A 27881-nucleotide genomic window follows, 5' to 3' on the forward strand; every position below is an offset into this window, starting at 1 on the left:
TTAACAATAACAAAATCAAACGTTACTAAATTATGAAAAATCTTGTATTCTTAATCACAAGTTAGTTGCTAATATACAAATATACAATAAACAATCTTGAGACTTCTAATAATCGAGTAGCCAATGAATTGACAATGATAAATAGCCACAAAGACGATGATAAACCAAAACGTAAGGAAACATTTTATAATATGTGATAATCACCTGATCAAGGAGATAAATAATCATTTTAATTTCTTTAATAACTTGAGTTGTCAATCTTATATCAATTCTGATAAGCCAATACAAAAACTTAAACGAAACCCAAAAAATGATCTGAACTATATATGAATAAAATCTCCAACAACAAAAATGACATGACTATTCTAATATAGCTAAAAGCCGACCTGAACCGAGATTGACCCGAATTCAAATTATTCGACCCAAAAGAATGAGCTAACTATCGAAGTAACGAGATTCAATTTTTTACCAGAACTGAATTGATCTGAACCGAGATCTAATCGAATATGAAATGACCCGACCCAAAGTTAAATAAATCCATTTTAACCCAAATAAATCCAATAAAATCCGAACCCGCGTTCTTCTGAACTCGGTATGACTCGACCCGAATTTGATTTGGGCCAAGTTTCATTTGTATTCGACCATGCTTGAACTCAACTTTAACCCGAATCTGATTAAGCTCAACCTGATTTGATTTGGTTTGTTAAGTTAAAATGACCCATCATTACCCGATCCAAACATCCCGACCCGTCGTGGGTCAACCCAAACTCCATCTGGGTACCCGATTTGACACCTCTAGTCACATTACAGTTTACACGTATTTATTATTATTATTATTATTATTATTATTATTATTATTATTATATTATTATTATTATTATTAAATCATGGTGTGGCCTAAGTAATAAAAAAAAAAATCTTATCTTTCGATTATTCCAAAACAATCCCACTACTAATAGGGATTGATCTTCTTTCAATAATCCCTTTGAAAAATTGTCTGAAATTTCCGACAACTTTTAAAACTATCGGAAACTATGTACTTTATGACGGTTTTACTAGGCCATCAGAAGCTATTCAACAAAAATAGTGTTTTTTTTGTAGTGGTACCGAGGTATTATGGTCTGTTTACATTTACTGATCTGATTGGAGCAAAACTGAACTGATCTGATTGGTGCTGAATTGAACTGAAATGAACTGAATAGAAATGAATGAATATTTTATGAGAGAAGGAAATTAGTAGCTGAACTGAAATTAAGCTGAAGTGAACAGACCCTTATTCTTAGAGATATATATTCTTTATATAGAAACTAGCTTTTGTTCAATTGTTATGTTCATGTTTTAAATAGGCTAAAGAAGTGACACATGTAAATATGTGATGGCTCATCTCTCCCCTATCGAGTATTCCACTCGAGCATGGGTTGGGGATGGACCTGCTGCACGCTATCTCTAATGTAATAGGAGCTGATTAGTGCGTATATTTCAATACTTGTTGGTTGCCTCTCGACTTCTTATATTAAAAATAAACAATGATGAAAGTAGATGTTTTTGGTTTCATCCAAATCTAATGTATTTATAAAGAAACATCATAAAAAACAATTTCTAAACTAGTAACAAGCCCAAGGAACAGCATGTTGTTCTCTTAACACTTGTTGTTGCACAACTAATACACATCCTAAGGCATTAAAACTAGCCGATACTAAAAAATCACCAATTAATCCTAATTCTGGATTTTCACTCCAATCTGATAACCCATTCAAGAAAGTTGGATTAATTCCATTTTTCCTCCCTACAATCCAGAGATCTATCTTCGAAACACTAGCATTCAAAGATCGTATAGCCGAAACTGTTTCAAAACCATTACTCACAACAACTTCCTTGTAAACTACTTTTTCATTCATCTCATTTTTAACCCAAAACCAAGTTACCACTCCATCATCCATCTTCCTTTCCGGTAAAATATCTCCGGCCTGTTCATTTGCCAAGAATCGAATCACAATTAACGACACATCGGGATGTTCCACCATGCGGCTAGCTAACATGAGGGCCTCACGAGCATCCGATCCACCAAGGAACAGCATGACAAATTGGCGCGGCGTGTTTTGGTTGTTAATTCGAGTTGAATGTATATCCCACGCTTTTGCCTTCTTGCATGCTAAAATTCCCACGGAACATGGTGCATGAGAAAAAGTATTAGCATTAGTATGTTGTACCCCAGGCCTAAGTATTTCAGTTAATAAATCATTTCCATCTTCAATATATTTCTTGTGGAAGGGTAAAATGATAAAAACAGTCTTGTTCATCAAGGCCCTTTCACAGATGTCATGGTACATTGTTCGATTTGGGGTGACACAAGTAAATAAGTTCATATCAATGCAATTCTTACGGTCCTTTTCGTAGAGCTTGATTGCATTGTGGACGGCCACATTGTTATGGTCCCAATACTCATTTCGTTGCTTCACATGGTCGATGAACATTGGGGCGGCTCGCCCAAAGAGTTCGATGAAATAGATAGCAAAAATTTTAAATGGGTTACTTGTTGTTGGGTTGGTTAAGTCCAAGAGGCTAAATATGTTAGTCATGCTTTCTTGGTCGTAAATGCAGGCTAAGATTCGAAGTTTAGACTCTTGTGGTGTGTGTTGTATGGTTCTTTTCTTGTTGGTCATGTATGGCTTTGTTGGATCATAAAGGCAATTAATTATAAAACTTGATATGCTTGTTGATGTAATTGTTAAAATTACCAGTAATGAAAAAGACGGCGTTTTCACTATCTGCACATAAAATTAAATCCATAAAGCACATAAGGAAGATTCATACCTAAGTAACAACTAAAGTAGTCAAAATTTATAGAATCATACCTTTAAGGTGAACCAGTGATGGAATAGAAGAAACTCGGTTTGACCTCTAAGGCCGAGTATTAAACTCAAAGTTAGAGAGTCTCTATATGACATATCCACAAATCTTGCCATTATAACCACTGAAACAAGCTTTGTAACTATGGACATAACCGCCAACGATAGCACAGGAATTGTGGTAGACCAATACTCGGTCATTGCAAACACATCCGTTTTAAGCCCTATAGTTGCATACGCAAAGGGCATAAGAATGTGATTCACAATGACCTCAGTTTGTTGAATGATGGTTGCCCCTACTGGCGGGCGGTCGGGGATGGCTAACCCAAGCCAAAAAGTGGCAACCCCAATTGTAGCCCCAAAAAAATCAGAGATAAATGCATATACAAAAACTCCTAACAAAGTAGAAATTATATATTCTTGATCCACCGGATTACCATTTATAGTTTTCCTTTTAATCCATCGCATTACTATTGGTATTCCATTAAATGTCAAGGCACAAAGCAACGATGTTGACAAAATGTAATATAACGTGTTAATGACTCTAAATTCTCCTTGCTTCATCGCTTCAAATGCAAAAATATCAACCAACCCAACAAAATCGCTTATGATCACCATTGTAAGTGCCATACGCCCAATTTCCGATCTTAAAATTTGCATGTCTTTTAGAATGCTATAAATACTCGGGAATGTTGTGATTATAATAGATGAAGAAATAGCTCCGATAGAAGAGTTTTTTCGTACCACTGAATCGTCGATGTAGGGTTTCACGCAAACATCAAATGTAAACATGATTAAATGAGCAATAATCATCGCTCCAATTGAAATCACCCATTGCTTCTTTCCGGCCTTGCCAACCACAGAAAGGTCCATTTTCACCCCCGTCATAAATAAGAAAAACACAAATCCAAGAAGTCCTATATTTTCTATTACAAAGTTAGAGCCCTTTGGAATAACATTATCCGCAAAGGTTTTGCTCCGACCAAGTACTGAAGGTCCAACAATTATGCCCGCCTACATACACCAACACAAAGTTCATCACCATTTTTTTTTCAAATAACATTCAAATGGCATATAACAATAATTAATAATATAAACTTTGACCAATTATATCTTTAATGAACAATAATATTTTGAATGAATTGTTAAACTTAGTATTTAAAATAATACGCATATTAAGTAATCTGATTGATGTATATATTTGAGAAGAATACATTGATATGATGTATATATTTGTGAATAATATATTGATGTACATATTTGAAAAGACGGCCAAATTAAGAAAGAGTTTATGTGCATGAATTATATAAATTTAAATCAATTATTAATTTTTCATTTGCTCAATGTTTATGTGCATAATTTTTTACCATAATTTATTTTTTTAACGTTTGATTTGCATTTCCATTTAAGAATATATGAAGTACCAATTAAATCTCTTCCACGTTTCACAAAAAAAAAAAAAATAAAAAAAAAAAAATAAATAAAATCTCTTTTATGTATACATTTGTTACAACCTTAAATAAAAAAGACTTACCTCTTTAAATTTTAAAAAATAAGATAAAACATAAACTTACTAGAATATCACAGATGACTTTAGGCTGTTTTAGAGGTTTTAAGAGAACGCGCAAAATATGGCTAATAAGAAGAACCATAGACATTTCTAAGAGTACATTGGTGAAGGAGAACTCCTTATTGTGATTGCCATGAAATATTGAGAAGGCATTACTTCCAACATTTCTTTGACAGTATATCTGAACAACTTCTTTATGATGATAGATTACACTAGAGCCATTTATCACAAGATTTGGGTCCATAATAACAACTTAACTTCTTGTTAATTGATTAGGAGATACAAAACACTTTGTTTTAATTGTCCTTTAATGGATAGGACAATTCACATTTGTACTGCAACATCTTGCTAGCTTGATGATGCTTATCACCAGGACCATTAAAATGAATATAATATTGCATGTCACAAATTTACAATCATGAATGCTATGACCATAATTTTGGAGCTTAGGCAGAAAAACAAAAACAAACCAAAAAAAAAAAAAAATTGAACAATTATTTTGGTTATGGTATTTATTTGCTTTCCCCCTCTTTCTTTTGTTTTTGATTCAAAAGAACTCGTTTAATTATTTATTTTCTCCTAAATCAAGAGGGGTTTGATAAAATCTATGAATGATCTTTTATTTTTTGTTGTTGTTGGGATGACAAGTAACAAGCACAATACTTTACTATTATTAGAGCAATTTATCACAAGATTTGGGTCCATAATAACAACTTAACTTCTTGTTAGTTGTTGGAATGCTAAGTATCACATTTATAGGTGTGCTTTTAATCAAACTAGGAGATATTTTTACATTAATTAAAAAAGAAATTAAGAACAATTGAATTATCGTCACTATGATGATCCTCAATCACAACAATCACATAGTCAAATATAGCATATCATGAGCTTGTTGTACATTACCTTGTAGAGTTGTATTTCCTTAAATAATTTTGATAATCATTATCATTTTAATTATTATTTGTTTCCTTCAGTTGGATCCTATTTTATAGAGTTGAATTGATGATTTACTTTCCTATAATCTCTCTAAAAATCTCTATGTTTAAATGTTATGATTCTATGGTATTCATCATTAAACTAAATGACTACCAATACACTAATATTTTAGGGTTCGTTTGGCATTATTGTGGTTTTATGTTTTTTGGTTTTTTGTTTTCTAAAAGTATATGATATGAGTCCCATAATGAATCAAAAATTATATAAACTTATTAAAATTATGATAATTTTGAAAACTGACAACAGAAAAGTGAAAACATCTTTTTCTTGTTTCCTGTTTTTGGTTTTTGGCTTTCAAAGAAACATGAAACTGAAAACCAAAACTGATGCCAAATTGCTTTTGATTTATTTTTCTTGGTTTCATGTTTTTTATAAAATTCATTAATTTCTTTTGAAATAATTTTCTATTTTTGTATAATTTTTCTAACCAATTCACAAATTTCAGTTTTAATATTAACGAAATTAACAAATAATTCATAAATTAATTATAAAAAAATAAAAATAAAGACATTTAGAGTTAGAAAAAAACATTGATAATTAATTTTGACATAATATAAATAAAATCAAACATAACAAATTAGTACAATGATAGTAATTTTAAGGATGACGTTCGTAGAAATTTCATTAAATGCTGCTACTTGAATTTAAAGGCCGTTATATTAATATAATAATATAACATAACTATGTTTAAAAAAAAAGATTTTATGTTAATATAAAAGTCATTGTGTTATAAGAAAGTTCATAAGAGTTTTTATTTATTTAGTTATAATGGAGAAAATACAAGTTTATAACTTTGATAAACAAAAAATGTTTATCAAGGGGTGTGTATGTATATTATATTAAACTTTTGGTTAATAAACTGTTATTTTCTCTCTCATCCTTCAAGCTTTTGGTATATTTTTTTTTCTCTTTCCTCTTTCAACCTTTTGTTGTTTTCTCTCTCCTCCTTCAATTTTCAATTTCAATGGTGGAAATTTGAAACCCAAAGTCCCAAACCCATAAACCACTTCTTTCTCCACAGCACCACCACCTATGGTAGTTCAAAATGCTATCGCAAATGAAAGGCTTTCCCTAAGGGGTTGATATGCCCCTAATTTACACTTTTTTTAGTAGTGTGTCTTTTTGTTTCGCCGTGAAGTGGCCATTTTTGATGAAGAAGAGGAGGACTATGGGAAGAAGTGTAAGACGACGGGACGAAGCAGACGAAGAGGAAGGCTTTTGTGGGTTTGATCGGTAAAGCGCGGACAGATGATGGTGGTTATGATGGGTTTCGGATGTTGGTCGATGTGATGGTGGTGGACTAGATGCTGGCTATGGTGGTGCTGCCGGTTGAAGATTTCAGAAAAAGGTAGGAGGAAGAAGATGAATAATAACAAACAGTGAGTTAACATAGTTAACTCCAAAAAATCTGTCCAACTTGTTATTGTGGCCCACAAACAGTAAAAATATATTTTTTAATCAAAAACACAATTCAATGAAACTTATTTATGAAAATGTCATTTGATAAACAAAATTTTTTATCAAGGTTATAGCCTAGGGCTTGTTACACTACTAGAAATAGGCTAAATTCCGACGGAAAAATTCCGTCGAGAACACCCTGAAATCCGTCGGAAATAGGGTTTCCGACGGAATTCAGTCGGAAGGGGTTGTCGGAAAAGTGGTTGTAGGAAAATGAAGTTTTCCGACGAAAATTCCGTCGGAAACACTATTCCGATGGAATTTCCGACGGAATTTTCCGCCGGAAAAAAAATTTCAGGTACTGCAACAATCCGTCGGAAAATTCCGACGGAATCAATTCCGTCGAAAATTTCCGACGGAAATTCCGTCGGAAACTGCTTTTCTGAAATTAAAAAAAAATACGCTGCGCCACCACCGACACGGCGTATTACCACCTCCAATCGCATTTCACCCACCACACACCTAACCCAGCGGCCACCACACAGTCACACACCCACCCTAAACCCTAAACACACCTAAACGGCTAAACCCACCTAAGCCCAAACCACCCCCCCAAGAACCTAACACGGCCAGCGCCACCCACCACACACCACTAACCCACCAAACCCAGATCTAAACCCGAACAACGCCCCACCTAAACCTAGATCTAAACCCACCAACCATGGTCTACCTAAACCCGACCCACCCACCACCGCCCACCTAAACCACCCACCACCGCCCACCTAAACCACCCACCGCGGCACCTAAACAGCCCCAACGAAATCCAAAAATCCATTTCCAACCACCACACGCATGCACATAAGCCACACCCATCACCACCATCGAAATCCAAAAACTAATAACAACAAAAAAAAAACAGAAACAAAATCGAAAATTTAAAATATAAAACATACCATAAATTAAAATATGCTTCGATCTTCACCATGGAAACGGTTTAACAAGGTCAAATTCGGCCATTTAAAGTCTAGATCTACGCTTTAAATGGACGAATTTGGCCTCAAAACCTTTAATTTTCTTTACTCATCATGAGAAGAGAGAGAAAGGGCGATTGTGGTGGTGTTGTTAGTGATTGTGGTGGTACCGTGTTGTTGGTGACTGTCGAAAAGGGGGAAAGAAGAGGAAAGACAGAGATGAAGAAAGAGAAGAGGAGCAGAAAGACTGTCGAAAAGGGGGAAAGAGGAGGAAAGACAGAGATGAAGAAGGAGAAGGAGAAGGAGAAGCAGAAATAAAGAGAGAGAAGGAGAAGGAGAAGAGGAGAGAGAAGGAGAAGGAGAAGAAGAGAAGAGCGTCTGAGAGAAGGAAGAGGAGAGAGAAGAAGAATGAATAAAAGGAGGCGGAGGGGAAGCTTTAGGGTTTCAAAAAAATTAATTTTTTTTAAAATATATTCCGACGGAAAAATCCGTCGGAAATTTCCGACGGACTTTAAATCCGTCGGAAATTGATAATTATGACGGAAAAATCCGTCGGAAATTTCCGACGGACTTTAAATCCGTCGGAAATGGATAATTACGACGGAAAATCCGTCGGAAAACACATATATTCCGACGGATTTAATTTCCGTCGGAAATTTCCGACGGATTTCCGACGAAACTAAATTCCGTCGGAATATATGTGTTTTCCGACGGATTTTAGTGTCCGTCGTAACCATTCCGTCGCTATTTGCCTGTTTTCTAGTAGTGTTATAATGAAAGTTTTAATATATTGGCCAATATGATAAATGCCATTATAAATTAGCGTCGCGATATTTAATGTTTTTGTTTTTTTTTTTTTTTTTTTTGGTGTGTTTAGAGAGCCACAGGGGCGAGGTGAGAATCGATCTCAAGATCTCCTGGAACCGAGAGGAAAACTCTAATCACTTTGTTATCCCTCACTCTCTCATATTTAATGTAACATTGGCTAGCACATTATTATAGACCTAAGTTTAACAAAAATATTAATTAGTGTCACTATATCAAAATTAGGGTCACTATTATAGATTTATGGTAAAAGAGTTTCTCCTTTATTATATGGGTCACTATTATTAATTATTAATACTACCTCCATTACATATTATTTGCAACGATTTAACATAAAGTAGAGAGAAAAAATGTCTAATCGTTACAAATAATATGTAACGGAGGTAGTAATATTATTGGAAAATAAACAGGGTATACCATCTATCAATGCTCAAAGTATGACCAAGACAAATTGAAACACAACTTGTGGTACAACATTATTAAACATCAATTAGACATAATATGTTGTTTACCAACTTCAATTCACAGTAATTGAAGATTTGAAGCCCACTATGAAAGGTTATAAAATTTCTCTTCAATTATCTATTATTTATCTAGGTTCAAGTTCAGTGATTGAGACATCATTGCTAGACCAATGTGCTGACTTGCTCGATAATTGTTGTGAACCAATCTCCTTGGAAACTCTACTCTTTATGACGAAACCTGGAGCTTCAGGCACCGGAAGAGTGACCGAGTAGCTGTCTAACGTAAGGACTACTGTTGCCATTGAAGGTCTATCATCCGGTGATTCTTGAACACATATCAACCCAAGGTGTATGCATCTCATAACTTCGTCCAATGAGCACGAGTCTCTTATCGTTGAATCAATGAATTCCAAAGGCATGCCATCTCTCCATTGTTTCCATGCCTGCATAGATTGAATAGATTCTTGTAAAATGCTACTCATATCATTTTTTTCCCCGACTATCAATAAGAAAATATTAAAGTACTTACATAGCTTAAAAGGTCCATAGCTTCTCCGGATTCATAAAATGTATTGTTTCTCTTACCACTTATAATTTCCAAGAGTAGGACGCCAAAACTATAAACATCTGATTTATTTGAGAATTGACCCTGCATTGCATATTCAGGTGACATGTATCCACTGCACAAAAAACCACAAATTAAATAAAAATTTCAAAATTCTTGACCAACATTAACCTATATGCATTCAATTTTTTTAATCTATATTCTAATGGCTCGTAAGTAAAAATTAGGAATTATACTCGATTTGATACTCACTATGTTCCAACAACCCTGCTTGTGTTGTCTTGGGTTTGATCCACTACAAAAATTCTTGCCATGCCAAAGTCTGAAACTTTGGCATTCATATCGGCATCTAACAAGACATTACTTGCCTTAAGATCTCGATGTATAATTTTTAGTTGAGAATCATGATGGAGATATAACATTCCTCGTGCTATGCCTCCTATAATTTTGTAACGCGTAACCCAGTCAAGAATTCCATGACTTCCAGAATCTGTACATTACATTTGGTTAATGGTAATCGATGTTACATTATCACCTTGCCTAAAGTTTAACTTTAATTTGAACAGAAATATATAGGTTTTGAAACTAAATGTACCGTGAAGATACTTGTCAAGGCTCTTGTTAGGCACATATTCATATACTAGTAACTTTTCTTGCCCTTCAAAACAAAATCCCAATAGCCTAACCAAATTCCTGTGCTGAAGTTTGGCAACTAATAAGACCTCATTTTTGAATTCTTGTATTCCTTGGCTAGAATTCATGGATAACCTCTTCACTGCTATTTGTTGCCCGTTTGGTAGTGTACCCTATCGAAAACATGAATTTTTTTGCATCATTAACATAAGTATAGCGTGTTTTACATCCAAGCTGTGTAATGCTACAATATTAGTTGTTATTTTACGGATTATTAAGCCGCCTTGGTATTGCTTGCAAATAACTTATTTTTGGTTCAAATTGTTAGAAGACCAAATCAACCATGTAAAAGCTTAATAGTGTCACGTTGGATATAATATCATATTAAATGATCAACTTAACCGAAAGCTTACAATGATGGTTAAGTTTTTTTTTTTGAAAGACACAATGATGGTTAAGTTCATTTATGCTATATCACAAATTAGTTGACACACACACACACACAATCACACACAAAATCCTTATTTTTATGGTTGTGTTCGTTATATTATTTCTTCTCCATCACTTAAACTAATTTATTAACGCAAATCATGAATCCAATCATAAACTAAACCCATTCTTAGGGCTTGTTCTCATTGACTGAACTCAGCTAAATTGAACTGAACTGAACTGAGCTGAACTGAACTGAACTGAATTTCAACGTATGAGAACAGACCCTTTTTTTAGGGTAAAACGGCGCTTAATTAATAGTTAAAGAGTTAATAGAGTTAATATGAGAACAGGCCCTTAATAACAAGTTTCTTTATCTTCGTAAAAGGAGAGTAATAAGTTTCAGCTAGAAATGGTTAAGAGAAACTAACATAATCAGGACAATTGTTGTCTTACCTTATAAACACCACCAAATCCACCTTCACCCAATTTCTTCTCATCCGAAAAATTATTTGTTGCTAATCGAAGCGTTGTTAAGTCATATTGCAAGGACTCGACGGTAGTGAAATCATCACCTTCAACATCATCATAAAAATCATAAATTAACCAGCAAAGTATACATATTATTGACGAAATAATTATACATATTTTTGTCTACCAGTTTCAGCAGCAACAGAGTCATAGGTCTTTGTTTTCTTGTATTTGGTGCTACAACAAATGACTATAACAAGTAATGCCACTGTAACAGCCACAATAGGAACTACAATTGCAATAATCGCCTTTGTTGAAATTTTGCTCCCTACATGAAAAACATGTTACATTTATAACACGTGGTAAAAGAAGCGTAGCAACTAAAAAAACAAATGAAGCACTTAGTTTTTATCAAAATACAAAATGATAACATTGAAATCGAAGTAAACTTAAATTAAGTAAAAATAAAGATAGATTAATAGACAGTAGCACCAGTAAACTATAGAAAACTTCTAGATATCGAAGCATAGTTTTAATGTTCTCTATACATGAATTTAAGAAACATAATATTGGCATATTGGGCTAATAACAGCTCACTTTATTGGGCTTTGGTTTGGGCTAAGCCTTGACAAAATAGAACTTGTTTGTTGTACTTGGGACATGATGATTTTACTAGGGAGTATCATTATCATTTTATGTTTGCCAGCCTATATGTTTTTTTTTTTGAACGGGATGTTTGCCAGCCTATATAAAGACAATAATTAATTTACAAAAAATAATTAATTTATTAGTTTTTCTCATAAATATTTATTAGGATACTCCCCTTCCAATGGAGGAAAAAATAAAGGGCTTTTTGTCAAAAACTACCTATTAAAAGACATTTTTTGAGAGAAACTACCTAATAAAAAAAATGTTGTAAAAAACTACCTATGAAAATGAAAATGTAGTAAAAAATTACCCTTTCACCGTATTTTCACGTTAACTAATTTTTCCGGCGTTTACCACCTATTTGCCAATCACGTGAACTTTTGAAACCTTTATTTTTTTCCATGCCCCACCAATAATACCAGCTGTCATGTGACCGGCCGCACATGCTCAACGCCGGAGAAATTAGTCAAAGACGAAAATTCGAGGAATAATAGTTTTTTTACAACATTTTTTGCTTTAATAGGTAGTTTCTTACAACATTTTTATTTTAATAGGTAGTTTCTTATAACATTTTTTTTATTAGGTAGTTTCTCACAAAAAAAATTGCTTATAAAAGGTAGTTTCTCGCAAAAAGCCCAAAAATAAATTGATTTTCTATTCCTAGGTGGTTAGGTTTGTGACTAGGAACTTACTCGTAAATGAGTTTTTTTTTTTTTTTTTTTTTTTTTTTTTTTTTGGACTTATGAACATTTTTTATGTATGAATGGTTTGACTAATTTTAAACAAAGTAATCTTTTACAAAATTTGTTTACTGAATACTTGTATGATCTGCATTTTAAATCAAACATTACCTTATAATTTAATCAATATGTCGTTGCTTAATTGACCAAATTATAATTTTAAAAAGTTGTAACGAGTTCGAGGAGACATATATAAAAATAATAATTGGACTTACCACTAGAGACGTTAGAATTCGGTGTTGGTGATGGTGGTTGTGGTTGCGACTGTGGTGGTGATGGTGATGGTAGCGATGACATGTTAAAAAACGGATAAACCTCATATCGAACAACACAACTAGGTTGCAACACTCTTCCACCTTGAGTCTCTCTAAACCCGCCAGCAGCGCCAACTAAGCACGTATTACAATCGCTAGGGCTTAAGTCCGGCGAACACTGCCCCAACCCATAAATCGTCTCAAAACTCGTATAATTCACAAAAGACGTTGCAAATTTCTTTTGTGAACCTCCGGTTGCAGCTCTTACCCCAATCTCGTTGTTCAACATGTTGCTCAACAGGTCCATAAACCTAGTCGTGTTGCCAGATATATTATGCGAGCTCCAATAAAGCCATGAAGGGGTAGTATCCAATCTACCGAAAAATGACTTGTTGGAATACCTAACCATACACTCGTCGTACCATATTATTGCATCTTTCCGGTTAGGACAATATGTCTTAGGGAGGTCAGTGGTAGTGGCCGTCGTAACACAGTCTTGACACGAGCTTACATTTTGGTCCCCGCGACAGAGGAATTGGCCATACACGGCTTCGTTTGTGGTGTTTCCACTGCCAGACACGGCTTGATGGAAGCAGGTCGGGTTGGTAGCGTTAGAGGTGAGTAAACGGAATAGTGTATCGAGATTGGCTCGAAATTGGCTATTATTGGCGAACATAGTGGTATTTGAGCATGACTGTGCCAATAAGTTTGGAGCGGAATTAGATTTGGAAATCATCATTAAGATATTAATCATAAAGATTAGGGAAACTCGGACTAGTTTTTGAGCCATTTTCACAACTTTTTGTTTGTTTGGTTTTTTTTAGGATGATTGAGTTGATCACATAGCTTAGCTTCTTAAATTACTATTTTAAACGTTTAACAAGGTTTTATTTATTTCGTTTACTTGACTTAAGAAAACGGGTCAAACACACTTTCTACATCAACTTAGACACAATTTCTATGAATATATTTTCTTCAGGAATAACAATTTCTAAAATTTATTTTCAAAAAAAAAAAAAAAACATTGGTATTATTTTCATATTTTTTAAATTTATTTTTCATTTATTTTTTGAGATGTAAACAAAGGGTAAGCGACTAATTGAGTCAAATTTTGGATTAGTCAAGGCTGATTAATGAATAGATATTACTTCGGATTGGTTTACAGTTGAATTGGAATTTTCCTAGAAGTAGTCCAATAGATAGTGACAGTACTGGGGTTACATTTAATTAATCATTTGATCGAGTAACTATTATTCTTGAGTCTTGACGAGATATTAATAAATAGTTATTGTTCTTTTGAACTACTTTGTTGAAGTATTGGGCTTATGGGGTATATTGAAAGCGTTTGATATTGACATTTTTATTAATATATGGTCATTTTTTTTAATTATTTTTTATATGTTTTTCTAATACCGGATATCTTTGGCTGTATTTTTCCTAAATGCTAGCTTGTACTATATGAAGCTTAGATTAACATGTATTATACCAATTTTTATTTATAAAAAAACAACAAATTCAACGCCAAAGATAGATTATTAAATTTCAAAACAATATGAAATGGGCCTGGGCAACCCGAACAAGGAGGAGGAGAGTTTCGTCCATAAATAAGGCTTTGGAGCTTCTATACTAAAACCAATTGGCAATTGTAGGAGTAACTCCTCTATCTTATAAAGTGGAATCACCTCTCCTCTTTCTCCAATATGGGATACTCACAAGTGGGCTACAATGGGATCATGGAGGAGAGAAGAAGATGAAGAAAGGGTATTTTTGGAATTTGAGTATCCCTCGCCTGAAGCTCAGCTCATTCCTACTCTGTTAACTTTGCCTTTTTGCCACTCTCCTTCATGTAATTCCTCTTTTTATGATTTGGATTCGGATTCGGATGCAAATTCAGGTATATATTTATCTGCATAATTCTGTTTATGTAAATCAAATAATAATTTTACTTACATGTGTCAAGAGGTCTCCTACTCCAGAGGGGTGGAATTTGCTATTGATCTTCTTGCCACTTACAATCTCTAATACCAATACGCCAAAGCTATACACGTCTGATTTTACAGAAAATTGTCCCTTCATTGCATATTCTGGGGCCATATAACCACTAAAAGACATTGCCAACAAATTGCAATTATTAGACTTAGGTTTTGTGATAGGGAGCGGAAAAACTAAGACAAGAAAGTAGAACCAGAACTTACTATGTTCCTGCTACTATATTAGTGTCATCCTCTGTTTGTTCAACTTTGAAGATCCTCGCCAAACCAAAGTCTGCAATTTTTGGGTTCATATCTTCTTCAAGCAATATATTAGCTGCTTTTAGATCACGGTGAACAATCCTAGGTCGAGAGTCTTCATGTAGATAAAGTATTCCTCGGGCTATACCTGTTATAATATTGTAGCGCGTAGGCCAATCCAATTCTCCTTGCTTTTTTGGATCTACAAATAGAATGAATACTCATCTACAAACCAAAAGACCTATAATGATCTAATGTAGTTGAGTTAATGGCACTTCAAGTTAAAAGACAAGTGACAATGCATCTCAAAATAAACATACCAAATAGAAAATAGTTGAGGCTTTTGTTAGGAACATATTCGTACACAAGAAGCTTCTCCTCTCTTGTTAAGCAAAATCCCAAAAGCTTAACCAAATTTTTGTGTTGAAGTTTAGCTATCAATACAGCCTCGTTCTTAAACGATTCCATTCCTTGATTAGAGACCCTCGATAACCTTTTAACTGCTATATCTTGTCCATTTGGGAGGGTTCCCTAAGGCACAAAAACAATTAGTTTACGTTACCTTAAAAGCAATTTAGACCACCTTTAACTGATTAGTTTACATTACCTTATAGACATTGCCAAATCCTCCTCCGCCAAGCATTTGATCATCTGAAAAGTAATTTGTTGCAGCTTGAAGGGTGCTGAATTCGTATACCAAAGACTCTGCAGTCGTGAAATCCTCAAGCACTATGATAGCGCAACGTACAATAAGAAACTAGATCAGCACATGATTTTTAACCTTATAACAATAGAGACTCGATGATTACCATTTTGAATATCTATGGAGAGAGACTTCTTCACCTTCCAGCGAGCATAAGACGTGCATGATGCAATTAGCAATGTCAACACAACTATTGGAACAACGATTGCAACTACTACTTTCGTTACATATGTTTTATTCTTTCCTACAAAGGCAAGATAGTTGATAGTACGAAAAATATTAATTAAAATTCAAGAAATAGTCCCATTCTATGGATGATAAATAAATCTTGTTCAAAATAAGAAACTTGTGAAGGAAGTGCAATGGATATTCTTATATTCATAACACAATATCCATAAGGTCATTGACATAGGATTTGCTTGTAAGTATAAATGTAGGTAGTTTAGTGTTTGTTGTTAATTAAGGATATTTTCTATAACCTTGTGTTAAAGAAAAGAAAAAAAAAACTTTGTAGTGTTACTTGTATACAAAAATTTCATTACATGTATTCCCTTTGCTTCATAATAATTGTAAACACTACCTATTACACAATGTTTTAGGAGAATTATAAAGCTGAGACTAAAAGGGGAATTTTTACTTAATATTATTTTTTAAAGGTGAAGTGAGCAAAAAAAAAAAAAAAAAAAAAAAAAAAAAAAGAAAAAGAAAAAGAAAAAGGTGGAGTGAACAGGGTCTATTTTTTTTTGTTGCAAAAAAGAACATTGTAAGCGGGGTTATTAGTTTATTGAAAAAATAAAATATTTGTGCAATTAAATTGGGTGAGTGGGAGAGAAAAATATATTAAAATGGTTATTATGAAATCTTAGCAAATAAAGAAATTTTGCAAGTAATACAAAAAAAAAAAAGTATTGCGATTATTACTACTCCGTAAATAAAGAATAGTGTATGTGCTACAAAGTATATCGCATAGAAAGTTTTTTTAAAAAATAATAGATGCAACAATATTACTTATTACCTGATGGTGATGGCGCTGATAACGACGAAGGTTCTTGGACTGTTTGAAATGGTGTTGAGAACAAACTGAACAAAATTTATCAAAAAAAAAAAATGATCTAAGAAGAGATAATATATTGGGCTTGTTTGGTAAATGGCTTTTCATTGGCTTTTTCATTTGGTCAAACATTCAAAATTTTTGTTTGATAAATGGCTTTTTTAGCTTGCTGAAAAGCTGACTTTTAAGCCAAAATAAAAAAAGCTACTTGGAGTAGCTTTTGGCTTTTGGCTATCTAAATTACTAATAATACCCAACAACCAATTTTACCAAATATTTTTTTAGAGTAATAAAAATTCAAACAACCAACAAAAAAACCAATACAAACAACCAGTTAAACCAGCCGACAACCAACAATCAGCAGCCAATTGCCAAACAAGGTCATTATTTATTCATTTAAGATCAAGTGTATATAAACATTTGTCTCGTACCATTTTCACACATGTCTAGAAAATAGGTTTAAATAATATCCTAATGAATATTGTTGATTTTGAAAGGGCTTCCATCAGATTTTCGGTTGAAAGACGTATCTTGTTTCTTAAAAGCTTTTTGTTTGTTCTTAGGCTATGATAATGCTTCCTATAATTAACAGCAACTTGTCTCCCTCAAAAGTAATGATTTTTAGGGGGTGTTTGGTTTATCAAATTAGAATGGATTGTTTTGAATTTAAAACCCATACTGTCTTAAGTTGTTCAATTGGTTTTATTGTAGATTGAATTCTATACTTCATTAATAGAATGGATAGTGCGTGAATCTTAAGGGGAGAGGTGGATATGGGGGAGAGTTAGAATCCCATGGGTATGAAATTCTATAACTAAAAACTTCAACCAAAAAAAAATAGATGGAATGGATTCTTACTCCATTCCAACCCATTCCAAATAATCCAACCAAAGAACCCCTTAACGTTTTTTGAAAGACAAGGTTTTCCAATCTCAATTATTGCATGTATAAGCATTGATTTTTTATTTTTTTAAAAAAGTTATAAGCATTGAATATGTTTACATCATGATATACATTTTTAATTTGGAAGATAAAAAGTGGATGAGTGCATGAGTAGAAAAAAAAAATGGTCATACCTGGCCATGTTGGGAGATGGGCAAAATGTAACTTTATAAGACGTTTTGTAGCTCAGACAAGTGAACGTAGTGTTAATCAAGTCGGAGGGATTGTTACTTGCCCGCGGGCAAGACTTCCCAAAAAGATTCGATGATTCCACATAGTCACTACTCAAACACTTTGGCCATGTTTTGCAACATTGTTTAGCATCATAACAAGGATTTCTACACCCGATCATTCTCAAATTCTTATTGACCACACTCATACTAGGGGGGCATATGGAATTGTCGAGGTTGAACACGCAACCCGTGACTACGCAACGGGGTCCGATCACCCCTTCAGGAGTTACCATCATAGGAAGATTGTAACCGGCTTCAACACTAATGTTGTACTTGTATTGGTCCTCAATTTGACTGATACTAAAGCCAGCCATTGTCACCAAATTCGGTGAAGATGTGGTTTGGCATTCAATTTTACCTGTGCCACAATCACCAGTCTCGCAAGAGAAATTCCCTTTATGGTCAAGTGAGCAATTGGTCCTTCCCCAAATGCTGCCCTCCCAATTGGATTGGATGTTAATGGTCTTGGACTCTCCGTTTAGGAGAGTTAATCCTGTTGGGACTTTGACACTGCTACTGATGGTGGATATTCCAGGCCATACTGTATAGGAACAATTGTTCACTATCGTAATTGTTGTAGCTTTGCCTGCCAAAATTTAAGAGGATCATTATACATACATTTTTCTACGAAACACAAAAGCTTTTCGTGTAGAGTTTAGGAGAATCATACAAATGTATAAGTAGGGTTATCTTTGTTAGACTAAATATTATGGTGTGAGACCAGATGAAAAAAATAAAACAAGATTAATATCCGTGCAATACATGATTTACGATTTTCAATACTCATATTTATTTCAATAAAATTTAAAATAAATTGATTAGATTTAACTCAGTAACAATGAAATTCTTTGCATAAATGTATTACAAGTACTAAGAAGGTCTTGTTCACTTCACCTTACAAAAATAATATTTAGTAAAAATAAATTTTAGTTAAATAAAAACAATTTCAGTTTAGAGAAAAAAAATTTAGTTCAGTAAAAATCAGTAACTGTAAAGAAGAAAGTATAATAGAGAATCAGTAAAAATAATTTCACTTCAGTAAAATAATTTCAGTTTAGCAAAAAAAAATTTAGTTCAATAAAAAAAAAAAATTATTTCGTAAAAATAAGGAGAAGTGAACGGAGCCTAACTCTATAAAACCTAGCTGAATATTTTTCCCATTTTATTTGTGATTGATTTTTGTAGTAATACATATGTTATTGTATAGGTTTTGATAAATATATTTTCATAAACAATCACAATTCTATATATCGTTATTCCTTTTGTCCAAACACTAATTTTAAGAACGTGTACTAAAAAGACAAAGGATCTTAATTTAAATTTGATGAGAGAGGTTTTTTTTTTTTTTTGTGTGTGTGTGTGTGGTGTATAGAGAAACACATATGTAGATAATAAGAATCGATTTTAAAATCTACTGAAATAATAAGGAGATTTTAAGTTTAAATTCAAATTAACAAACGGTAATAGTCACTTAAGCCCTGTTCACTTGACCTTATTTTTACTGAACCTAAATAATCAGTAAAATTATTTTTACTAAAATGAAATTATTTTTACTGAATTGATGTTATTTTTACTTAATATTATATACTTAAGAGGAAGTTTGTGTTAAAAAATAAATAATTAAAATTAAAAAAAAAAAAAGTCAATTAGTCAGTTTTTTATCTCTCTGTTTTTGCTACTCTTTTTTCATCCTCTATTTTTACACCTGTTTTGTTGAATAAGTAAAACTTTCCTTTCTCAATTTTCATTCCAATATTGACTACTCTAGTCTTATTACAGTGCGGAGTATATTATTTCAACGATCGAACTTCCCAATAAAATATTACAGTGCGGAGTAATCAATTTATTCCTATTTTCTTAATACCCATACTCTGTTTCCAAATTTATTTTTTAATGATATATTTATCAAACAACCACAAATTGAGTTATTAGATTAATACATGATCCAATTTATTTCATAAAGATTTAAATCAAAACCTTAGACAGGCAAACAAGAAGTATAAATTAAAAGAAAATGAGATGTGAATTACACATACAGATAAAATAAATACTTGTAATTTTCTTACCAGGCGATGGCGACGGCGACGGCGGTGATGAGAAATTAGTGGCACCATTATAAAACGGGTAAGTCTCGTAGCGTACAAAACAACTAGGCTGCATAACACGAGCACCCATCTTAACGTCGAGCGACCCGATCGCAATCGTCAAGCATTGATTACAATCTGAGGCGCTCAAGTCAGGAGTACACTGCTCCATTGCATAGAGATTCTCCAAGCTGTTAAATTTCACCACTTTTGTGGCATATTTTTTACCCGACTTACTATTCGAAGTCTGACCTGCTAAACTATTCATTGTGTTTCCTAAAAGATCAGAAAACGCGGTTTGATTTCCGGTCATATTTTGAGTGTTGGTTAAGAACACTTTAGGTGATTGCTCCATTTTTCCAAGGAGCGATTCGTTAGAGTATCTTACGGTACACTCGTCATACCATATTACCGCGATTTTTCTATTGGGACAGTATGACTTTGGTAGGTCTGTTGTGGTTGCGGTCTTGACACAATCGCTGCACTCGGTGATGTTTAGATCACCGCGGCAGAGGAATAGGCCGTAGACGGCATCGCTTGTGTTGGTGCCGGCGGATGTGATGTCGAAGCCGGTGGGGTTGTTGGTGGCGTTGGAGGAGAGGGATTTGAAGAGGGTGTTGAGGTTGGTGTGGTACTTACTGTTTGTTGCAAATTTAGTGTCGTTTGAGCAAATACTATAGAGATAAGTTGGAGTGGAAGTTGATTTGGAAATTAATTGAAGAAGTGAGAGTGATAAAGTTAAAATTAATTTGGAACTTGTCGCTAAATTCATGCTATTCTTATACAATGATTCAGATGAATTAAGCAAGTTTTTTATTTTCTAAATTTTTATTTTTATTTTTTATTTTTTATTTTTTTTATTTTTGTACTAGCTAAATACAGATTTATGTGATTATGAAGGCAAAGTGTTATGCAGTCAATGCTTTGAAATTTCTTCAGTACTCTTGTCCACTTTTCTTCAATAGACTGATCACAAATGGAGCAAACCATAATTAAAAGACCTTTTTTTCTTTCTCATTTGATTCATCTCACATGCAGTCATCAACCAACCATTGACGGAACCACTACAAAACAAGGAGAGACAGCTGTCTCCCAAATTCTGAAGAAAATAATGTACTGTAATTTTTAATTTTTGTAAGGGAAAAAAAAAACTATAGTAAAGAACTAAATAAATACGGAGTAGTATCTTTCCTTTTTTTTTTTTTTTTTTTTTTGACGTATTTTAGTACTAGTCTGTTCATATTAATTATGAATCTTGATTATTTTATGAAAATAGTGTAGTGCACCATGCGCATGGTGCGCATGGTGCACCCGGAAAGGACATTAGGCATATTTTAAAGAACATGGAAAAAAAAAGAACATACCTGTGTTTGACAAAAGAACATGTTTGTGTTTGACAAGAACGTGACATTACAAAGAACATAAATTCTGTACAAAAAGAACATGTTATTTTTCATGGTTACTTGGGTAGTTGAACGTGTTTGAAAAATAACATTATATTTGACAAAAAAGAACATGTTCGTGTTTGACAAAGATATAGGTGATCATTGGGCGGACCGGGGCAAGGTTAAAAATCAGCTCACTTCTCGAGTCGGGCCAAGTTTTGGGCTGAATTTTTTGTGCCCAAACCTGCCCAAAATAGTCCAGCCGTGCGGGCTTTTCGGGCGCATATTCTTAGGTGCACACTCATGCACCTAGAAATAGGTGTAATAATAGCACAAATATGAACATTAGCTTTTTACTCCTCTATTTTTCTCCTTCATTTTTTATTTTCTCTCTCCTCTTTTTTTTATTTTCCCCCTTTTTTACACTTTTTTTTATTAAATTTGTTTCTTACAATATGAAAGTAGTTATTAAGTATGAATTTTTGTGTGAATTTCGATTTTGTGCTATAATTTAGATTGATTAAGTTTTATATGAATATTTGAATTCACAAATTATACTCGGTTTTTTCTCCTTCCTTCTTTAATTCCTTTTTCCTCTATTTTATTTTCTATTTTTCTCGTTTTTTCAATTTAACGATTGAATTTGTTCCTTACAATATGGAATTGGTTGTTTATCTGATTTTTTGAATTCATATGAATTGAATTTTTTTAGCTTCGTTCAATCTCATCTGTGTATGAATTTCATCCGATTTTCTAGCATTTTTTTTTTATCAATGAACATAGTCATGCAAAATATGAACATATGCATAGATTCCCTTAAATGTGAACATTAGTTTTTCAAAAAGTGAATATAGGCATAAAACATATGAACATATGCATTTCAGAAAGTAAACATAACAATTCAAAATATAAACGTAAGCATTGGTTTCCTCAAACTAAATATAACCATTTAAAAGGTGAACATATGCGTAAAAATATATGAACATATGCATTTAAGAAAGAAAACATATGCATAAACAGACTTAATGAGAATATTTATGAACAACAAATATCTACTATGAATATATAAATTATGAATATTATTATGAATATAAATGAATATAAGGCATTTAATTGTGAACAAAAAAAATTAAAGAAATAAAAAATGATATAAAATATGCATCATAAGTATTAAAAATATGAACTTATGCATTCAAAATATGAACATGTGTATTCAAAATATGAACATGTGCATTGGTTCATTTTTGAATGTGTATGAACATAATTAAGCATTTCAGAAGGTGAACATATACATAAAAAATATGAACATATGAATTAAGAAAGTAAATATATGCATTTCAGAAAGTTTACAAAAGGATTCAAAACATGAACATAAGAATTTAAAGTATGAACATAAGCATTTCGCAATGTGATCATAAGGTATCCGTTTGATTTCACAATTTTTTTTGACAATTCCAATAAAAATTTCGAACAATAGAAAGTATCGAATAAATATTCAAACAAAATTAAGTGATAATCATATAAATTCAAACAAAATTACGTGAAATTTATATAAAATTGCCTTTTTTTTTAGGGAGGATCCTTTTGATTTTGCATCTCTTCTCTAATGTCCATTAATGTTTTTGCAGTTTTTAGTGAGGAAATGAAATAGAGGAGAGAGAAAGTGAAAAAGAGGAGAGAGAAAATCATATAGAAGAAAAAAGTTTTGAGTTTGGAGGTGACGTTACATTTATTGGGTGAGGGTGGGTGTATTGGGTATGAGTGGTTGTATTGTTGTTTCCGTGTTTTTTAGTTTTAGGGCTTTTTTTAATTGGTTTGTATGTAATTGGGCTTTTGGGCTGCATTGTTACATCTATCTAAGGTGCACAAGGGTGCATCTTAGACTAATTGCTTTTCGGGCTGAGTAAAAAAATCAACTAAAATGCATAAAAACGCAATCCCAAACCCGCCCAAAAATTTAAATTTACGGGTTGGGTCCGACCCGATTTGGGGGCAAAAAAATTCTGCCCAAAACTCGTCCAAAATTAAGTCAGGTCAGTCTAACTTTGATCACCTCTAGCAAAAGAACATAAAGGCTTTACAAAAAGAACATGATAATACAGTAAAGAACATGTTCTTTTTTCTAGTTACTCAGGTGATTTTTTTTTTTTTTTTTTTTTTTTTTTTTTTTTTTTTTTTTTAAATGTACATACATTAAAGAACATATTGTATAATATAAAGAACATATATTTTAAACTCAAAGAACATAATAATCAAATTTAAAGAACATATTATGCTCATGTTCTTTATAAATATCTATAATGTTCTTTTTTTCGCCCATGTTATTTTAAATATACCTAATGTTCCTTCCGGGTGCGCACCATGCGCATGGTGCACCCGGGTGCACCAACCATACATTAGGTATTTTATGTGATATTAAACAATTTTATGTGATTTTTTTTTCCTTTTGTTGTTTTGTCAAATTTTAAAATATCCACAATTCTCCCCTCAAATAAAAAATCAACCCGTGGCTTTGCAACACATCCATGATCCATCAACGTACAAAAACAGAGCAAACAGAGCAATTGTAATATACAATTGATTCAAATTGCTTAAGAATACCAAAGCATGTTTATATAAACAACAATATAATACTACAAGTTTGTAGCTATATCAATATAATGTAAAATAAAATTGTTTCTTAAGACTCTAAACAACCTATCCTATTCATAAATTTAAAAGCTTGCAAATTGGAATTAATTAGTCTTAAGACTCTAAACAACCTATCTCTTCAGCCATTTCCTAACTACGTTACCGTGGTTCAGGTTCGGTGATTGAGACATCATTGACTGACCAACGTGCTGATTTTCCAGATGATTGGTCTGAACCAACATCCTTGGTAAAATTTGACTCCACTCTACTCTTCATGAAAAATCCCGGAGCTTCGGGAACCGGTAGTGTAACGGAGTAACTGTCTAGTGTAAGGACGGCTGTTGCCATAGTAGGTCTATCATCTGGAATTTCTTGAACACATATTAAGCCAAGATGTATGCATCTCATAACTTCGTCCAACGAACATGAGTCTCTTATCATTGGATCAACAAATTCCAAAGGCATACCATCTCTCCATTGCTTCCATGCCTGAAAATATTAACATTCATTTTGTTGTAATAAGTTAGTCAAATTGTCTAATCTTAATTTAATAGATCAAACAAGAAAAAGTTAGTATGGTTGTACTTACATAGCTTAAAAGGTCCATTGCTTCTCCAGATTCATAAAATGAACTGTTTCGCTTGCCACTAATTATTTCCAAGACTAAGACACCGAAACTATATACATCTGATTTGTTAGAGAATTGTCCATGCATCGCGTATTCTGGGGCTATATAACCACTGCAAGAAGCACGCAAAAAAAATTAAAACATATAATTGGTACAATGTTCAAAGTACGTATATACTCCATCTTTTTCATTTAATTTTGAAAACTAGTAAGTCGAAAATTGAATTATATATACTCACTATGTTCCAACGACCCTGCTTGTGTTTCCTTGGCTTTGATCCACTACAAATATCCTTGCCATACCAAAGTCTGAAACTTTTGCGTTCAAATCGACATCCAACAAGATATTATTAGCCTTAAGATCTCGATGTATAATTCTTAGTTGAGAGTCATGATGGAGGTATAGCATTCCTCGAGCTATCCCTCCTATAATCTTGTAACGCGTACCCCAGTCAAGTAGTCCTCGATTTTCAGGATCTGCACATGCATATTAATAGTCAAGCGCTTAGATTAAATTAACCTGGTATATGACCAAATCAAGATACCCCTGCTAGATATAAGATACACCGTACCAAAAAGAAAGTTGTCAAGGCTCTTGTTGGGCAAATATTCGTAAACTAGTAACTTTTCTTGCCCTTCGAAACAGAATCCCAAAAGCCTCACCAAATTCCTATGTTGAAGTTTGGCTACTAGCAAAACCTCAGTTTTGAATTCTTGTAATCCTTGACTAGAGTTTAGAGACAACCTCTTTACTGCTATTTTCCGCCCATTTGATAGTGTACCCTGTAGAACAATACATAAACATATTGAAACTCAAATCTAATCAAACATATACGCGAGTATTAATTCCACATCTCATGCTATTTTTACTAGTATAAAGTGTATACTTAGTTTTAATTTAATTTAGTCGTTACATTGGTCACAAGATGTCCTACATTGTAGACGTATTTATGACAAGAAATAATTGTTACCTTACCTTATAGACACTACCAAATCCACCCTCACCCAACTTGTTCTCAATAGAAAAGTTGTTTGTTGCAGATTGAAGCGTTGCTAGATCATATTGTAAGGACTCCACGGTTGTGAAATCATCACCTTCAACATCATCCAATAGAGTAAAATTTAGCCATGAAGGAGTTTCAATAATATTTGCATTTCTATTTTTTTTTTTTAAATTTTATTTTATTTTATTATAACAAGGGTAAATTAGTTGGGATCATAATCAACTTACCAGTTTCAGAAAGCGCATAAGTCTTTGTTTTCCTTTTCTTGGCATAACAAATCCCTATAGCCAGTAACACCACTAAGATAGCCACAATGGGAACGACAATGGCGATAATCACACCTGTTGAGATTTTTTTCCCTAAACAAACATATTTTACATCAAAAAACATGAAACTTTAATACAGTTCATTACCAACTACTCCCTCCGTCCCAAAAAGAACGACCCATTTGGGTTGATTACGCGGGTATTAAGGAAGTTAAGTGAAAAGAAGTAAAAGTATATTAGAAAGATAAATTTACATGGGGTTTGTAAAAAAATAGAGAGAGAAAGTAATAAAATAACATAAAAAATGAAATTTTTATATGGGGAAGCTAATTTTGCACAAATATTGTTGCAAATTGGTGGTGTTTTAATGCAAATGGGTCATTCTTTTTGGGACAAAGTTTTGACCAAATGGGTCGTTCTTTTTGGGATGGAGGGAGTACTATATCAATATAGCAAGAGTCCACATAATTATATTTTCCCCAATATATAGTATACAAATCATTAAAAAGCGGTCCAAGGAACATGTTTGATTAGACAATAGACATTGCCACCAAAAGTGAGCTTATAAAGTATTATACGTAGTATTGACTTACCAACATTTTACGGAGTACAAAAATAAATTTATTTTAATTTTTGGTCAAATTTTATGTGAAGTCAAACTTATATCTTATTTGATTATTTCATTGGTTTCTTAAATATGCACGAAAATCTGTTCGTATTATCTCATGTTAATTTTGATATCCATTAGTTCGCTTATAATTTTAATTAATTAACTACTGTAAGATTTATAGGGACAAATAAAGATATTATTTATCATCCTACCAAAAAAAAAAAAAAAAAAAAAAATTAAAATTTTTTTTGTCACATAGAAAGTTAGATATGGAGGCATTAAACAACGTACCACTAGATTGGTCGGAATCACCGGTGGGCGATTGTCGTGGGGGTAGAGGCAACGGTTGAGGTGGTGGGGCGACCGATGACAAATCAAAGAAAGAGTAAATCTCATACCGGACAACACAACTAGGCTGCTTAATGTGTGCACCTTGAGTCATCTGGAACTGCTGAATACCATTTAGCAAGCATGAGTTACAATCACTAGGGGTCAAATCCGGCGTACACTGACCCAACCCATATATATTTCGGAACATCGATACATTTACAAAATCTGTCGCAAATTTCTTCTGTGGTCCTCCAGTGGGGGCTCGGTTAGCAATCACGTTGTTCATCATGTTATCCCGAAGTTCCTCGAACCGGGTTGAATTCCCCGTTACATTAAGCGTATTCAGCAACATCATCATTGGGTTCGTGTCCATTTTACCAAAAAATGACTCATTTGAGTATCTGACCATACACTCGTCACGCCATACAATCGCTACTTTTCGATTAGGACAATTCGTAGGAAGGTCAGTGGCTATGACATAGTTGACCCAAGTTTGGCACGCGCTAGTGTTTAAATCCCCGCGACAAAGGAAGTGGCCGTAGATAGTCTCGCTATTGGGGTTTCCATTGCTAGAAACCGCTTGGTGGTAGCCGTTTGGGACGGTCGCATTGGATAAGAGATAACGGAAGAGGGTGTTGAGATTGGCTTCATATTGGCTATTTTTAGCAAACATTGTATTGTTTGAGCAGTAATAGCTTTGAGCATTTGTTGATTTGGAAATCATCAATAAGATAATTGGCAAATAAATTGAGAACAATATCGAAAACCAACTTATTTTTTGAGCCATTTTTTTGTACTAATTTTTTCTTGGTTTAGATCAAAATAGCTTTGATTCTATAAAACAAGATATTTTAAATGTTTAGTTAGGTAAGAAACGGGTCAAATAATTCATATATTTGAGCAACGCTATAATTGATAAGTATGATAACCGCACATTTGACTAATATATTATATACTAAGTATATTTATGT

General features: G+C 33.2%; 2 protein-coding genes and 1 pseudogene across 4 annotated transcripts; all 3 read right to left on the reverse strand.

The window, feature by feature from the left end:
* Positions 1–1604: 1604 nt before the first annotated feature.
* Positions 1605–4663, reverse strand: LOC145578344 (cation/H(+) antiporter 25 pseudogene; annotated as a pseudogene).
* Positions 4664–8856: 4193 nt separating this feature from the next.
* LOC145577502 (cysteine-rich receptor-like protein kinase 10) lies at positions 8857–20932 on the reverse strand. Of its 3 annotated transcripts, XM_081634983.1 has the most exons (9): positions 20040–20932; positions 17875–18559; positions 16763–16827; positions 15854–15991; positions 15652–15773; positions 15365–15575; positions 15009–15246; positions 14764–14914; positions 11347–11499 (listed from the first exon to the last, which is right to left on the reverse strand). In XM_081634983.1, the coding sequence occupies exons 1-9, from the start codon at positions 20827–20829 to the stop codon at positions 11461–11463; spliced, it is 2439 nt and encodes an 812-aa protein (XP_081491109.1). In that variant the 5' UTR covers positions 20830–20932; the 3' UTR covers positions 11347–11460. The 3 variants fall into 3 exon arrangements, with proteins under 3 accessions (XP_081491110.1, XP_081491111.1, XP_081491109.1); XM_081634984.1 differs by lacking the exons at positions 14764–14914; positions 15009–15246; positions 15365–15575; ... (3 more) ...; positions 17875–18559; positions 20040–20932 and adding exons at positions 8857–9516; positions 9603–9753; positions 9891–10128; ... (1 more) ...; positions 11157–11275; positions 12775–13670 and having other exon boundaries at positions 11359–11499; XM_081634985.1 differs by lacking the exons at positions 11347–11499; positions 14764–14914; positions 15009–15246; ... (4 more) ...; positions 17875–18559; positions 20040–20932 and adding exons at positions 8857–9516; positions 9603–9753; positions 9891–10128; ... (1 more) ...; positions 11157–11275; positions 12775–13670.
* A 2965-nt stretch (positions 20933–23897) lies between these two features.
* Positions 23898–27792, reverse strand: LOC145577522 (cysteine-rich receptor-like protein kinase 10). The gene is made up of 7 exons (XM_081635008.1): positions 26875–27792; positions 25932–26063; positions 25677–25795; positions 25273–25483; positions 24940–25177; positions 24663–24813; positions 23898–24562 (listed from the first exon to the last, which is right to left on the reverse strand). Exons 1-7 carry the CDS (start codon positions 27695–27697, stop codon positions 24233–24235), a joined length of 2004 nt encoding a protein of 667 aa, XP_081491134.1. The 5' UTR covers positions 27698–27792; the 3' UTR covers positions 23898–24232.
* Positions 27793–27881: the final 89 nt, after the last annotated feature.

The sequence above is a fragment of the Chenopodium album genome, chromosome 14 (assembly GCF_948465745.1).
Source record: "Chenopodium album chromosome 14, dcCheAlbu1.1, whole genome shotgun sequence".
Taxonomy (NCBI): Eukaryota; Viridiplantae; Streptophyta; class Magnoliopsida; order Caryophyllales; family Amaranthaceae; genus Chenopodium; species Chenopodium album.